The 17,252-nt window shown below is 45.5% G+C and overlaps 1 protein-coding gene across 4 annotated transcripts in view; it reads left to right on the top strand.

Moving 5' to 3' along the window:
* SHROOM3 (shroom family member 3) overlaps positions 1–17,252 on the top strand; it is a 230,726-nt gene that overhangs the window by 168,765 nt on the left and 44,709 nt on the right. For all 4 annotated transcript variants that reach the window (XM_079990672.1, XM_079990675.1, XM_079990674.1 and 1 more), the window contains one exon: positions 11,399–11,530. In XM_079990672.1, the coding sequence (XP_079846798.1) occupies positions 11,399–11,530 (132 nt within the window). The remainder of the gene's footprint in view (positions 1–11,398; positions 11,531–17,252) is intronic.

Consider the following 17,252-nt stretch of genomic DNA (forward strand, 5'->3'; position numbering starts at 1 on the left):
ATCGGGGATGGGAGTGTGGCGAAAACTCCTTTTTGCATTTAATTTTAGTTGTGAAAAAATAATGACCTTCCTGTCAAGCAACCATGTAAGAGGGGCTGCGGTCAGGTAGAATTTTGATTGATTAGAAACATGGATGGCCTCATTCATAGGCTTTTAACATTAATGAATGAAATGCAGTGGACACATACTGAAAAATTGCCAGTTGCCTTTGCAGTTACCTGCAGTCCCGTTAGTCTTCTGGCAGCGGGCTTTGAAGTGAACGCGGATCAGGATGCAGCCACATATGGATTTGATACATAGACCCTTTTATCTTTTTGAAATGTTGCAGAGAAATATATATAGTGCAATGTTTTAAGTGCACTCAGGGATGGCGGCATGGACACATTAGCACCTAGATTTTGGACCAATGCCAAGTAATTGATGCACACAATACAGTTTTTCTTGCTACTTCCCTCCTCGCAGGAGTTGCCATCGACAGAACCTGTCTGGAAAGAGCTGATTCTTGCTTACATATTTTGTCCAGGAGGGACTCCCCCTTTGAAGGGCTATCCATATTATTGCCAGATGTGGCGCCAGTGAAAATAATGTCTTTGCTGATGAGATCTGTCTAGCCATTTTGTTGGAAAGATATGGTTGAATCGTTTTCCCCATGAAGATGGAAGCTATACGGGTTTACTTAGAGAGTCTTCCCGCTCCATCTGGGGCCGTGCTTAGAGAGTAGGCTTCCGTGATGATTTGTAAACTTTCAGAGGCGCATAACATACCACCTGCAAAATGCAGCTGGTAGCTAGAAATGCGTCGTTTTCACAGTAGCACATGGCACTAATAAAGTATCTTTTAAAGCATAGAGGGGTGGGATATGTTAGTAAAGTATCAGATGAAAATTATTATTGTTGTTGTTGTTGTTATTTATACCCCACCCATCTGGCTGAGTTTCCCCAGCCACTCTGGGAGGCTTCCAATCGAGTGTTAAAAACAATACAGCATTAAATATTAAAAACTTCCGTAAACAGGGCTGCCTTCAGATGCCTTTTAAAGATAGGATAGCTGCTTATTTCCTTCACATCTGAAGGGAGGGCGTTTCACAGGGTGGGCGCCACTACCAAGAAGGCTCTTTGTCTTGTTCCCTGTAACTTGGCTTCTTGCAATGAGGGAACCGCCAAAAGGCCCTTGGCGCTGGATTTCAGTGTCCGGGCTGAACGATGGGGGTGGAGACGCTCCTTCAGGTATATAGGACCAAGGCCGTTCCATTTGTATGCAAATGTTTTTAACTGGGTGAAATTTGCAAGAGGGAATTGTGGACCCTCTAAAGATTGCCGTTGTAACAGAGCTCCTGTCCCTCGTATGATCTTTTTAACTCTATGTATTTGCACTTCAGTATCCTGCGCCATCATTCTGCATAAGGTGAATAAAACCCAAAACATCAATAAAATAGCAACAAATTTCAGGCAATAAATTGTAATGATGATGATGATAATAATAATAATAATACAGTCATACCTCGGGATGAATACGCTTCGGATTAGGCAAATTCGGGTTGCGCTCTGCGGCGACCCGGAAGTAACAGAGCACGTTACTTCTGGGTTTCGCCGCGCGCACATGCACAGACTGTCAAAATGATGTCACACACATGCGCAGAAGCGCGGCATGCGCAGACGCACCGTTGCATCTTGTATTCCATTCGGGATGCGAACGGGGCTCCGGAACAGATCCCATTCGCATCCCGAGGTACCACTGTAATAATAATAATAATAATAATAATAATAATAATAATTTATTAAGCAATGATAAATAAAATTGGGAAATAGGACAGGAAAGTTGTCCCAAATGTAACAGTGAACTGATTCTGGCCTGTAAGTAAGCAAGAAAGTGTTCAAGGATGTAGAAAAGCCACCTGAGGAAGGGTTGAAGCAATATGGGGGGAAAGTGGTGTGGGGTGCCGCTGATCCAAAAAAAAATGCATCAAGTTTGTATCTTCTCTTATACCACCAACAGTACTTTTCTAAACCAAATGTTCTTTTATCTGATATTTGTACATTTATCAGTATATATTGGTGTTTTGAGACTTTAGGGGATCTCCGAAAGGGTTTAAAAGTTGCCATGACTACCACAACAAATATCTTCTTCTAAGAAAGGGATTATATGCATTTGTTTTGTGGCTGATAGTGCTATGCAAAGAGCTGAAAATCTACCGTTGCAACCTGGAGAAAGTAAAGCTTTATCTACAGCTGTAACCCCATGCATAGTTACTTGGGAGTCAGCACTGTGGAACTTGCAGGGGCTTACGTCTGAGTAAACATGCATAGCTTTGGACTGCGGGACCCACAGAAACCAGTAGGGCACAAGCGCTTAACTGAATTCAATAGGATTTAGGCTAACTTTCCCTGGATGTCATCCCATACAGCTAAGCCCAAGAAAGCATTTACAGAATGTGTTTGTACAGTAAATGTGTGTGGCATGAAATTCCAAAGGCACAATGGGAGCAGCTGGTATAAATAACAGTGAACAGCTAGAAGTGATCTCTGTAGAGAGAGAAAACATTTCAAATGCTGTTGCCAACGTTGAGGGGGGCGAGATGGGTCGGTAGGATATAACTCAGTCTGAAATAGCTCCTGAAAGCCCTTATTTCGTGTGTTAAAAGGCAGGACAAATGCTCGTCTGTTCTTTTCGGGGATGAACACTTGCAACCGTTGCTATGAATAGGGCTGTTCGTATCTGGCCATGCGCCATGAATGCACGGAACCCGGCGCAAAGGTTGGAATCCTGAGAACGCCAGCTTTCGTTTATTTTTAATAAAAAGACATCTCGGGCTTTTTTGGGGCTCAGTTTTTTTTATATAAAAAAGTCAGACACTGGGCACAATGCACTGAGCACAACTCATCCAGATGTTGTTGTTGTTTAGTCGTTTAGTCGTGTCTGACTCTTCGTGACCCCATGGACCAGAGCACGCCAGGCACTCCTGTCTTCCACTGCCTCCTGCAGTTTGGTCAAACTCATGATGGTAGCTTCAGGTACACTGTCCCACCATCTCATCCTCCGTCGTCCCCTTCTCCTTGTGCCCTCCATCTTTCCCAACATCAGGGTCTTTTCCAGGGAGTCTTCTCTTCTCATGACGTGGCCAAAGTATTGGAGTCTCAGCTTCAGGATCTGTCCTTCCAGTGAGCACTCAGGGCTGATTTCCTTCAGAATGGATAGGCTTGATCTTCTTGCAGTCCATGGGACTCTCAAGAGTCTCTTCCAGCACCATAATTCGAAAGCATCCATTCTTCGGCAATCAGCCTTCTTGATGGTCCAGCTCTCACTTCCATACATCACTACTGGGAAAAACATAGCTTTAACTATACGGACCTTTGTTGGCAAGGTGATGTCTCTACTTTTTAAGATGCTGTTTAGGTTTGTCATTGCTTTTCTCCCAAGAAGCAGGCGTCTTTCAATTTCGTGGCTGCTGTCACCATCCTCAGTGATCATGGAGCCCAAGAAAGTAAAATCTCTCACTGGCTCCATTTCTTCCCCTTCTATTTGCCAGGAGGTGATGGGACCAGTGGCCATGGTCTTCATTTTTTTGATGTTGAGCTTCAGACCATATTTTGCGCTTTCCTCTTTCACTCTCAATAAAAGGTTCTTTAATTCCTCCTCACTTTCTGCTATCAAGGTTGTGTCATCTGCATATCTGAGGTTGTTGATATTTCTTCCGGCAATCTTAATTCCGGCTTGGGATTCATCCAGCCCAGCCTTTCACATGATGAATTCTGCATACAAGTTAAATAAGCAGGGAGACAATATACAGCCTTGTCGTACTCCTTTCCCAATTTTGAACCAATCAGTTGTTCCATATCCAGTTCTAACTGTAGCTTCTTGTCCCACATAGAGATTTCTCAGCAGACAGATGAGGTGATCAGGCACTCAACTCATCCAGATACCCAACTGTAATAAACCGGGATTGACCCAAGACCACGTCTTGCTCGCATTAGACCTATTCACCGAGAGCCAGGCTAACCCAGTAGGTACCAAAAACAGCTGCCTAGGGTAGCAGAATTCAAGGAGCTACAGGCCAGTGTAGCTACTTTCCTCCTCATTCCATGAAAGTGACCTGAATGAAAATCCCTCCTCTTCATTCTAATGGAGCAAAGAGAAAGGGCTGCCATTGGCCTGGTTTGCACATAACACATAATTAATCAAAGTGTGGTCTGTATTAACCTCATATTGCAGGTGGGTGGGGACTAGGGTGGCCACTTGCAAGAGAGAACAGGACTTCTGCACCGTTAGTAGTTGTATAGATGAGGGAATATCATCAGTAGGTGTACTTATATCATAATGCGGGAACCCAGGGTCTTTTGATGAAGCGGAACGTTGGACGATTCAAGAGAGGCAAAATGAGATACACACAGTGCATAGTTAAAACTATGGAGTTTAGTACCACAGGAGGCAATGATGGCCACCAGTGTGGCTGGTTTGAAAAGAGGATTAGGCAAATTTATGACCTTAAGCCACAATGACTATGTCCTCCCTCCATGGTCAAAGGCAGTATGTCTCTCAGTTGTTGGCATTTGTTGTTTGCGATCTCTCTGTTGGCATTTGGTTGTCTCCTGTGAGAACAGAACCCTGACCTAAATGGGCATTGGCATAATCGAGCAGGGCTTTTTTATATTCTGATGTAGAAGTGCAGGAGCTGTGCCCCTCCTTGCGTTTGGTGAGCTGGAAGCAGGGAAGGCAGACTGAGTTGTATAGAGAATGCCTTGCCTAGGTCCCCTTTCTAAGTTCATGCATGAGGTGATAGTTGATTCCTGCTTTTTAGGACTCACTGCCTTTGTGTTACATTCTGTCTGTCTGTCTGTCTGATAGGTCCCCCAATACATTTCTAGGTATGCCGTCTCCTCATCATGGGATCATTAATACATTTGAAAACCCTCCACAGTTGCATGTGAAGCAGAGCAATATTTCCATCTTTTGGCGAAGACCCCTCAAACACAGGAGGTGGCAGTCCCACCATCACCTCTCTAGGCTCATTTTCACCTCTTTATCCTACAGGAAAAACAGGGGATGAGTGGAGTCTGGCAGTAGTTGCAAATCAGGGTAGAACTGAGCTACCGTATTTTTCGCCCTATAGGACGCACTTTTTCCCCTCCATAAATGAAGGGGAAATGTGTGTGCGTCCTATGGGGCGAATGCAGGCTTTCGCTGAAGCCTGGAGAGCGTGAGGGGTCAGTGCGTTCTTGCTCTCCAGGCTTCAGGAAGCTCTGCGCAACCCTCAGGAGACAGACTCCGAGGGTTGCGCAGAGCTGCCTGCAGTCCCAGGCTCAGCGCAGCTCTGCACAGCCATCGGGAGTGGGGCGCGAAGTCCCGCCCGGCTCCGATGGCTGCGCAGAGCTGCCTGCAGTCCCGGGCTCAGCACATTTCTCCCCATCGCCAGCCCCACAAGCTCGGGGGACAGCGGGGAGGCGGAGCGCGCCTTCCTGCTGTTCCCCGACCTGGTTCTTCCACCCCAAAAAAACTAGGTGCGTCCTATGGGCCGGTGCGTCCTATGGGGCGCAAAATACGGTACCTGACAGGAGGAATTGAGTAACATTACCCATGTGAAATTCCATTTGTGGTACATTCCAGAGAAGGCTCTGAAATGGTTCTCCCTCCATCTTTTAATTTGGTTCATGCTAAGAATGCAACCTCTAATTACCTGTTCTCTAATCTCACTTAATATTGGTCCAATTACTTATAATCGTTACTGTTCAGCATTCCATCTAATTTTCTGATGCTCAGGTGAAGGACAAGACTAGTTGTTGTTTTTTTAAAAAATGTGTCAGACAATTAAAAGGGCTCATTTCCAGTGCTCCTTATCAAGAACATCAGCAGTCCTAAATCTTGCTCAACAACTCAGGGATGATCTCTTGGCTGTGTGAGTGAGGTAAACAAAACAATTGTGTGTTTTGGAAAGAGCAAGTTCTTAATTCTACTGTGATGCTTCTTATATTCCCCACACTGGGTTACATTTGGATTGAGTTTTGGCTGTGGCACAAAGAGAGCCAATATGGTCATGTAGGAACACTGGGCCAGCCATGAAGACCTGTGCTCCAATTTGGGTTCTGCTTCCTGGGTGACCTTGGACCAATCACTACCACTTAGCCTACCGTAAAGGGATGTTGTCGGCAAAAAAGTAGGGTGTGTGTCAAGGACAGTGTCAGAGATGCTAGGTTATTTGGGCCTGCCCCCCCAAACCATTTTAGGGGGTGGACGGGAAGAAGTAATAACTAAAATTGAATAAATAACTGGTCATAGGCTAGCTATGGATCCCTTAATTCTGTTAATTTGGTTATATGAAATAGATGAATTTAATAAATAATAATATTTCTCAGGTTCTCACAATATTTGTGTACTTTACCATATAGACAATCTGATAACCTCTCTGCAGAAAAATGGATCCTCTTTATAAGTTTTTGGGAGACCCCTTTCCTCAAACAGAGCTATGATTCCCAGAGTCCACTGGGAAGAGGGATTGACGGTTGAACTACTCTGGGAATTGTAGCTGCATAAGGGGAACTGGGGGTGTGTATCTCTGATCAGTTCTCAGCACCCATTATGAACTACAGCTCCCAGAATTCTTTGAGAAATTCTGTCTACGTTTGACTGTCTAAAGTGGAATAAGAGTGCTTTAAAAGTATGGCAGGGGGGAGGCCTAGGACAGGCACCCCCAAACTTGGCCCTCTAGCTGTTTTGGGACTACAATTCCCATCATCCTTGACCACTGGTCCTGTTAGCTAGGGATGATGGGAGTTATAGTCCCAAAACATCTGGAGAGCTGAGTTTGGAGATACCTGGCCTAGGATATGTAAATTCCAGGTCAGGTAGGGCTGCTTCATGTAACATCGTCACCCTTAATCCTTGACAGCAGCCCTGTAAACTAGCCTTGCCATCCCTATATTACAGACTGGATCTGACAGGTGCATTGTTTTGTTTATTCTGCTCTTCCTCCCAGGAGTTCAGGGCAGCATATGAAGGATTATCCTATTTTATCCTCATAACACCCCTGCGGGGCAGATCAGAGTGGCAGGAAGCAACTTGTTCAAGGCCACTTTTGGTTTTGGTTTTTTGTGTTTTTTTCCAAATCTTTTATTATTTTATTCACATAATATACATTCTTTACAACAAACAACTCCAAAATAAACAGGCAACTCTAAAATACAATCATATGTAACAAAACCATAAGTCTCATGTTTTCATTTATGCTGATTTCCTCTCCGATACCTTTACTTGATATTTCTTGCTGCTTTCTGCTTTCCTTATAGAATCTTCATGAAAATTTAAATCTCTTAAATCCTATAACAATCTTTTACAATTTCAATTAATCCCTTCACCTCTCCCCCCCCCCGACAGCCCAGCACTTCCCTCCACCCATGTGCGATCTTCTTTACCTGCTATTCTTTTTGTTATTGTTGCGTTATTCACTTTTCTTTGTAATTCCATCCTTTTCCTTGCACCTTTTAAACTTTTGCATATTAGGAAAGACTATTCAAGGCAGCAGAGATAAGAGATGATCAGAGCCGCGCCCCCCCCCAAACTTGAAGCATGGGAAGTCCCAACAAAAAAAATTATAATTTAGGCAGAATATTTGGACTATTTGATATGTATTTGTATAACTTGGAACATTCAATGTGATTTGATTGGATTGTTAAAATGGGAAACTTAATAAAAATGATTTAAAAAATAATAATAAATAAACTTTTTTTCCCCAATGCATTTTTATTCAAATTATGCAAATAAATATATCGCTTCTCGGCCTTTTGGCTAAGATCAAGTGTAGTATCTGTTCTTATCAGTTTAATAATAAATAAACTTTTGCATATTAATTTTTAATCTCCAGCGCTGACTTTTTTCATGAAAAAAGCTCAAGGCCACTTTTGAGAGTCTCTCAACTCAGCAGGGATTCATTCATACACAGGCCTTTTTTCCTGGTTCAGCCCAACGCGTTCTGCCTCGTATCACAGTTGGCTCTTGTGAGGTAAAATTTGAAAGTGGGTGTGTGACTTCACGGCAAGCGTAGCAAGCCAGACCCTTCTCTTAACTGCTCCGTGATCACTGGTCTGCTAGTTGTTTTGCTGATGGGGGAAAGGCAGCCATCCTCACGCCAGATGACCACCTGAAGTGATTTTCCACCACCGTGCGCCCTCAGTCACGAACGCACCAAAGGGCCCTTCCCGGCTTATGGGGAGAAGCAGCACATGTCGAGCGAGGAAGCTTAAGCGGGCTGGGATTTAGAGGAAAGGCCGAGGGCGAGCAGCTGAGGGAGGATTTGAAGCCCAGCCGTGACATACGGCAACAGGCTTGCGCAAGAATGCCGTCCGGGCGCTGCAAATCTCCCTTCTGGTGGGTGAAAGTCTTGTGGGTGCTGCCACTTTCCTGGCTCTAACGGACGGTGTGGCGGCTTAAAATTCCTGGCCTGGCACGTGTGGGGAGGAGTGAGGGTGACGGGAGGGTTTGGGTTGCCTCAAAGAAGGCTGCTCTTTCTTTTCCCTCAACGCTATGGAATCTCAGCTATCCGAAGCGTCCCCAAGCCTCACAGGATGGCATGTGGCTTGAGCCATAAGCCCCCTAAACATAGAACAGCTATGCCAGCACCCTTGTCATTAGCCCTCTTTTCTTCTTTTATTTGACGGGGAGGCAAGGACAGAATGTCTCCCTCTCACACAGCTTTCTGTTCCGCTGTTTCTCTTCCCTGTTCTTTTTCATCCCAGTCTTGAGGATCAGGAGCTTTGGCTCTTCAGCGTACAGTCACACCTCATGTTACGTTTGCTTCATGTTACGTTCTTTCAGGATACGTCCCGCGGCGACCCAGAAGTACCGGAAAGGTTTACTTCCGGGTTTTGCCATTTGCGCATGCGTAGACGCGCAAAATGACATCATGCGCATGTGCAGAAGTGGCGAATTGCAACCCGCGTGTGCACAGACGCGCTGCTGCGGGTTGCTCTCTTTTCATGTTGCAAACGGGCCTCCGGAACGGATCCCGTTCGCAACCAGAGGTACCACTGTACCATCCTTTTGCTGTGGAAGGTACAGGGAGCAGCCATAGCTCAATGGCAGAACATCGCTTTGTGTGCAGAGAAGGACCCAGGTTCAGTGCTCTTGGCCTGGCTGGGAGAGACCCCTGCTTGAAGTCCTGGAGTTCAACCTTTGCTTAATTGTGCAAAAAAAAGCTCAACAAGTTTGGGGCTTAACAACTGTCCGCAGTTTTACTTCTTGAAATAAGGTAAAGGTAAAGGGACCCCTGACCATTAGGTCCAGTCGTGGCCGACTCTGGGGTTGTGGCGCTCATCTCACTCTATAGGCCGAAGGAGCCAGCGTACAGCTTCCGGGTCATGTGGCCAGCATGACTAAGCCGCTTCTGGCGAACCAGAGCAGCGCACGGAAACACCGTTTACCTTCCCGCTGGAGCGGTACCTATTTATCTACTTGCACTTTGATGTGCTTTCGAACTGCTAGGTTGGCAGGAGCAGGGACCGAGCAACAGGAGCTCCCCCCGTCGTGGGGATTAGAACCGCCAACCTTCTGATCGGCAAGTCTTAGGCTCTGTGGTTTAACCCACAGCGCCACCCGCGTCCCTACTTCTTGAAATATGCCAACCCTATTTGCTTCTAGTGATTTTCTCCCTCCAACCCACAATTCCATCTGGTATTAAGCATAGTTCTTTCTGAGGATATCATGGCAGCCACATGTAGCCACAGATAAGAGGCCCCTTCTGCCATCCTTTTTATTTTGCATTCATGGTGGTTTTGTGCTTGTGATGTTATTGGGGCAGTTACATGCAGTTTCACTTTCAATACTGTTAATACGTGCAAAGGTTGTGGGGCAAACATACTGCCATGTTTCAAGTCTGTGCATGTCTGGTAACTTCATTCTGAGCTCCTGTACCACAAATGTTCTGATTTATTTTTTTGTCCCGCTTTCGTTGCTCTGTGGTGCAGTGCAGCTCCTCCAAATGGCAATAGTGCAGTAACACCGTGGAAGCATGACAGAACAGCTGTACAGGTGGTCTGATGTAAACCACAACTTTGTTGTTGTTGTTGTTTAGTCGTTTAGTCGTGTCCGACTCTTCGTGACCCCATGGACCAGAGAACGCCAGGCACTCCTGTCCTCCACTGCCCCCCGCAGCTTGGTCAGACTCATGCTGGTAACCTCGAAAACACTATCCAACCATCTCGTCCTCTGTCGCCCCCTTCTCCTTGTGCCCTCCATCTTTCCCAACATCAGGGTCTTCTCCAGGGAGTCTTCTGTACTATTATTGCACCAGTGAGATGTTGCAGAATAATTCACCTGTGCAAGACAAGACAAAACCCACCCAACCTGGAGGGGTACAGTCTTTCTGCACTTTGGGATACATTATCAATAGTTCTGAAAATACTAAATATGTATGTGTCTGTTGCAGATTGAGGTTGGTGCAGTATATGTGTGAGCAACCAGGATTGGAATGAGAGAGGGTTGTTCTGTTTTGTTTTGAACTCCCGTACTACTATTAAGCTCGGGGAAATAACAAACCTCCATCTCAGTTGACTGAGAGCTATAGCAACTGTGGCATAGGACAAGGAAGTAGCATTTTCACAGCACGCATCTTTAAACTGCAATCCAGACTCTCTGCTCCTTGTACTAACGGGTTCAGTTATGGGAGTCACTCTTGCAATATATGTCTGAAAACTCTCTCCCTTTGCTGGCTTTGCATTCGTTTTGTCAGCTTTTTTTATTTTATTGTGACTGGAGCTACGATGCACAGGGAAGAACTATAGCTCAGTGGGTAGCAGAGCCCATGCATTTTGTGAACACCCCTCAGGCTCAGTCCATGGCGACTCCTGTTGAAAAGATGTCAGGCAACCTCTCCCTGGCATAGCTGCTGCCTGTCAGAACACGACAGTCTGGCCTGGCAGAAGACAGCTTTCTTTTTGCTTTTGCACATTTATTAGGGAGTTATCCCCCTCCCCTTTGAACTTAGGTAGGACTTGATTCTGGGAGCGCAGCGCTACAATCCGCACATGCTTCACCCAGGAGTAGGCTCCCATTGAGCTCAACAGACTTGCTTTGAAGTACAGATTTTGCTCTCTCTCAGGCTTTCAGAAGATCCTGCTTTGAATCAAACCTGCATCTTGCTCCTTTTATGTCTCGTGGCTTTTTATTGTGTTGTTCCATTTCCTATTAAATGGTTGTTGTTTTATTATTATTTCATTGCTGTATTGTTAACACCTCTGCGGTCTTCTTGCTGGACAGAAATACTCAAATATATATTAGCATCAAATATATGCATCTGTGGTCTCTAATGCATTTTATTTAAAAAGAGAGGAGTTATTTCATCCTGAATGCTCCTTGCTGAAGTGTGATTGCACCGTCCTCAAGCTCCCTCTCTTTGGTCTGTTTCTTCTCCCAGGGATACCTTTGCAGCAAAAGGACATCCTGAGATTACAGCTTCCCGTTCCCTCAGTTCAGAGTGTCTCAGGTCTGACTTGCAATACAGCAAAACCCCGTGGCCTGCTGGAGTTAAACTGCGCTTAAAGAACAGGTGAGGAGTGGAACGTTTCTGCCAATGTTGCTGCACTTCTGATTCTTTCTTGTGTACTTCAGACCGGGCAAGGGGAACCTCTGGTGTCATGTGTGGGGCAGTTAAAGATGCAGCTGCAAAGGAACCACTGGGAACGTTAAAGTGTGCCCCAGATTGTGCTTCTGCAAGCCTTGGGTGCACTTTAAAATTAGCAGCAAATGCAAGAGATTGCACCCTAATGTTTTAATGTTGTATCTTAATCTTTTAAATTGTATTTTAATCAACTTGTTTTTATTATTGGTTGTTAGCCGCCCTGAGCCCGGTCTTGGCAGGGGAGGGCGGGGTATAAATAAAAATTTATTATTATTATTATTAAGGCCCACTGGAATCAACTCCACTTTTCCCCCCTTTGCATCCTTGCTTCAACTCCACCTGGTCTGGAAGGAAGGAATGAAGTAGGGCGCATACTCTTAAGTTTGCACTCACAAATATTTCCTTTGAAGCTAAGTTACCTGACTTCTTACTGACACCAGGCGAAAGACATTTACTTGTCAAAGTGGTATGGACTGGGTGTGAGGGCTTAATAAATTTAGTTCCACCTGCCGGATCCTGCTCTCCAGCCTTGCTTTAGAGCCACTTGCCGTATACAGTGGTACCTCGGGTTACAGACGCTTCAGGTTACGGACGCATCAGGTTACAGACTCCCCTAACCCAGAAATAGTACCTCAGGTTAAGAACTTTGCTTCAGGATGAGAACAGATATCGCATGGAGGCAGCGGGAGGCCCCATTAGCTAAAGTGGTACCTCGGGTTAAGAACAGTTTCAGGTTAAGAACGGACCTCCGAAACGAATTAAGTTCTTAACCCGAGGTACCAGTGTACAAGATAATTTTGGTCATTCTTTTTGTCTGTGCTTGGTAGTGTCTGGATCTAGCATACTTTGATAACTTTGGGAGTCTTTAAAATAAATCCCAAGTGAGAGTGTAGATTAGAAGGCTTCCGTTAACAGAATGTGCAGCTTGAACTTGTGGGTCCCTTCCCTGCCAGAAGTATGTCAGAGGAAACAAACATTCTCTTCCTCTGTCTACTGTCTTTCTCATTCTCCTGCGCCATATCGGTGGGTGCTAAAAGCAACTTTTCATTTTGCACATTGCAGCCTGAAGCACACAATGTATGCAAGATATATGCTTTGTATGGGCAGCTCCTTTGGGCCACTCTACAAGGGATGCGGGTGGCCCTGTGGATTAAACCACAGAGCCTAGGGCTTGCTGATCAGAAGGTCGGTGGTTCGAATCCCCGCGACGGGGTGAGCTCCCGTTGCTCGGTCCCTGCTCCCGTGCTCAAAAGCACGTCAAAGTACAAGTAGATAAATAGGTACCGCTCCGGTGGGAAGGTAAACGGCGTTTCCATGCACTGCTCTGGTTCACCAGAAGCAGCTTATTCATGCTGGCCACATGACCCGGAAGCTGCACGCCAGGTCCCTTGGCCAGCAAAGTGAGATGAGCGCCGCAACCCCAGAGTCGGCCATGACTGGACCTAATGGTCAGGGGTCCCTTTACCTTTATCTTTACATGGTAGTTAAGTTACACACTGGCCACATATTCAGGGTGACTTTCCTCTCCAGCCTTCTATTACTTAACAGTGACTGTCACACGGTTCCTTTCTGCTGCATGGAGATTTTCCTGGCTGGCACCAATCACACAATAGCAGGGCATTGCTAGCTCATTCGTGATGTGGGCTTTCTGGTTTTCCATTTCAAATGGGGAGATTTTACAGTTTCCAGGGCAAATTAGGGTATGTAGTCCTATGCGTACCTGTTGCCATTGTTTCCCAACTTGATTCCCAATACATCTTATCTTCCAAATGTGGCTGACACAATATCCTCAGAAAGAAAATGCTTACACAAGATAGATTGTGGGCTAGAGCACGGAGGAAATTACTAAAAGCCATTAGATTTATTTCTGGTTTTTTTTTCCAGAAGGGAAGACATATGCACTCAACTGTAACAAATGAAAATTTGCTCTCTCTTTAGGGAAAGAGGCCATCAGGGTAATTTGCATCAGGAAACTTTCAGTTTGCAGGGGAAATTTTTCTGCTGAATGAGAGAGAGAGAGAGAGAGAGAGAGAGAATTTAACTAGCATTTATCTTAATTGTATTTAGGAAACACAGCTTTTTCAAAAAGTACCCTATGATTATTATTTTTTTCACACTGCGCCACAGAGATCGGGACTAACGTGCTTCAACTTCGAAACAGCCAGGCTTGCCCGATACTGCATTTGCAACTGGAATTGCATTCATTGTTACTAATGAGTTTATGAAACTGAAAATTTTCCATGGGAAAAACAAAGCACTGGAAAAAAAAATTTCCAGACAATGTTCTTCCCAAACATTGCTGATGCCAATCAGTACTAGACAAGTAAGCCACCATGGAGGAAGTAGCCAGGGTTGAAAATAAGCTAACCTATAGAGTCATTGCGCAGCATTGTCCAGGTGGTTCTTCGGCGGATGAGGGGGCAATGATTTGCTTCCCATCCTATTTACCAGTGTTTCCCAACTTGGGTCTCCAACTGTTTCCAGACTACAGTTCCCATCATCCCTGACCCCTGGTCTTGCTACCTAGGGAGAATAGGAGCTGTAGTCCAAAAACAGCTGGAGACCCAAGTTTGGGAAACCCTGCTATCAACTGTTTAACTGCAACAGTGTATGTGAGTGTTCCTGGATTCCATAAACTCTGTTCCTGAATGCTCTGTAATATGGCTCCTTCCACTTTCTGGATTTTATTACATCTCTTAAGCATGTTGTTGTTTAGTCATTTACAGTGGTGCCTCGCAAGACGAAATTAATCCATTCCGCGAGTCTCTTCGTCTAGCGGTTTTTTCGTCTTGCAAAGCACGGCTATTAGCGGCTTAGCGGCTTAGCGGCTATTAACGGCTTAGCGGCTATTAGCTGCTTAGCGGCTTTAAGAAAAAGGAAAAAAACTTGCAAGAACTCGCAAGACGTCTCGTCTTGCGAAGCAAGCCCATAGGGAAATTCGTCTTGCGGAATGACTCAAAAGACGGAAAACTCTTTCGTCTAGCGAGTTTTTCGTCTTGCAAGGTATTCGTCTTGCGGGGCACCACTGTAGTTGTGTCCGACTCTTTGTGACCCCATGGACCAGGGCACACCAGGCACTCCTGTCTTCCATTACTTCCCGCAGTTTGGTTAAATCCGTGCTGGTAGCTTCAAGAACACTGTCCAACCATCTCGTCCTCCCCTTCTCTTTCCCAACATCAGGGTCTTTTCCAGGGAGTCTTCTCTTCACATGAGGTGGCCAAAGTATTGGAGTCTCGGCTTCACAATCTGTCCTTCCAGTGAGCATTCAGGGCTGATTTCCTTCAGAATGGATAGGTTTGATCTTCTGGCAGTCCATGGGACTCTCAAGAGTCTCCTCCAGCACCAGAATTCAAAAGCATCAATTCTTTGGCGATCAGCCTTCTTTATGGTCCAGCTCTCACTTCCATACATCACTACTGGGAAAACCATAGCTTTCACTATACGGACCTTTGTTGGCAAGGTGATGTCTCTGCTGAGCACTGAACAGAAGCAACACTGAAACATCCCTGCAGTTCAGAACATGGGGGCTGTTCCCTTACTGCATGACAGAGCAGAAACATCCGAGGGTGGGGAGAAAAATCTGAATTACTAGATGAAAAAATAGATGCCTTTGTCCTCTGTGCCGCACACATACGGAACCAGCTCAGCCTTGTTGAAACGGAGGATGCAGTGCTGTGTTGTTGGAGGTGTGGGCCAAATATTCTTCTTGTAAATCACCAAGTCTCACCTTTTCTGGAGGAGGCAAGGATAATCAGCGAGACACTGATTAGATCATGGCAATTACTCCACTTCCTCCAAGGTCCTTCCCAGCTACCTGTTACTCCTCTGGTACAGGGCTGGAGAGAAGAGACAGTGTCTTGTGTTGTGGGCAAAGCTCAGCTTCTGGGTATTGGTGATGCTTCTTTGCAGCTGCCTTGGTAGAAGAGCGGTTAGGAAGAGAGATCCCGAGATCCCGGTTGCTGGTGTTCCTCAGAAAGGTTTGGCTAAAAGAAGATGTTTCAGGTGTGGCTTGGTTGTTTTTCAGTTCCATCTCTGCTTGTTTTCTACTTCTCTTATTCTTTTACATCTTCTGTTTTCCCTGCCCTCCCCTTTCCCTATGGAGAAAGAATTTTAATTGTATAATCTGAACTATGTAGTTTAAGGTGATAAGTGGAGTTGGGAATGCAAGATTCTGTATTCTCAAGAACAGGATAGCTCTGTTGGTTAGAGTTTAGGGCTGATAACACCAAGGTTGCAAGTTTGATCCCCGTATGGGACAGCTGCATATTCCTGCCTTGGACAAACTTGGCCCTCCAGCTGTTTTGGGACTACAACTCCCATCATCCCTACCTAACAGGACCAGTGGTCAGGGATGATGGGAATGGTAGTCCCAAAACAGCTGGAGGGCCAAGTTTGGCCATCGCTGGACTAGATGATCCTCAAGGTGCCTTCCAACCCTACAATTCTATGATTTTATTATAAGAAGGGCCATGCTGGATCAGGCCAAAGGCCCATCTAGCCCAGCATGCTGTTCTCATAGCAACCAACCAGATACCCCCAATGGGAAGCCCAGAAGCAGGTCTTGAGTGTAGCAGTCCTCTCCTCTGGCGATTCATCAAGAATCTAGCTGCTACATGGTGCTCAGATCTCCTGGAGCACTATAAATTAAAGCCTGCTACCCAAAGAAGGATTTCATGTGTGAATAACATGATGCATCAGTGTTATAAACTCAGATATATAAGCTTGGCTCCAAATGGCTCCTTAAACCAGGGTTGCAGTCGCCGAAACAGAATGTCTAGTTGCCATTCAGGGGCCAGATGACTCAAAAGTTGTATTCTTCAATACGACTTTTTGGTTCCTGACATTCATTCTGATTGTGCAGATAAAATATCACAGACAGAATTCTTCAGGATGTGTTGTTAGTGTGTGAAAACAGGCAAGATCCAGGGATCCCCTGGCATGCACTTCCAGATGGTGGAGACACCAGGTGCCATCCTGGCACCTTGGCATCTTCACTTGGTTGCAAGTGGCCAATAGCTAGATGCAAAATATGCCTGGCGCCTGGCAAATTTCAAACACTGTGATGCGTCCGTTTCCCAAGCTCCCTGTGACATTTTCTGTTTAAACTGGACATCACCTTGCCTCTTTGGCAGTGGGAACAGCAGAGAAAAACTTCAAAAGAACTTCTGCCTGCCATGCGTGAATTATTTTCTTAGGTGGCAGCTTATGTTCCCTGTATTCTTATTTGTGTAGACATTCGCCTTGTGATGGTTGCATTCAGTTTGTGGTATAAGGTTCTTAGAAGATGGGAGAGACAAAGGAAGAAACATGAGTCCTTTATATTGTAGCAGCATAGTTGATAAGAGAGCTTTAAAGCCATACGGTAAATAAAAAGAATTGCCTTACCAACTTTGTCCCCAAGCCTCCTTTCCAGTGCAGGATATCCTGGTTCTTTCTTTGTGTGCCTGTTTTCTTTCTCTCCCTCCTCCACACTTTCTTTCCTTGTGTCTAAATGTGTTGGCAGATGCTGGCAGCACTTGGCTGCAGGAATGTGTGGGTGGCGTTTGCTTGTCTGCCTGCCACACCCCGAGAACTACACTCGCATATTTGTAAAAGCCGGCAGGGCACTACAATAGCACGAGCATGGAAAGAGAAAACAAAAAGAATTCTG

Source organism: Podarcis cretensis (genome assembly GCF_951804945.1).
Source record: "Podarcis cretensis genome assembly, chromosome: 9".
In the NCBI taxonomy this organism is placed as follows: domain Eukaryota; kingdom Metazoa; phylum Chordata; class Lepidosauria; order Squamata; family Lacertidae; genus Podarcis; species Podarcis cretensis.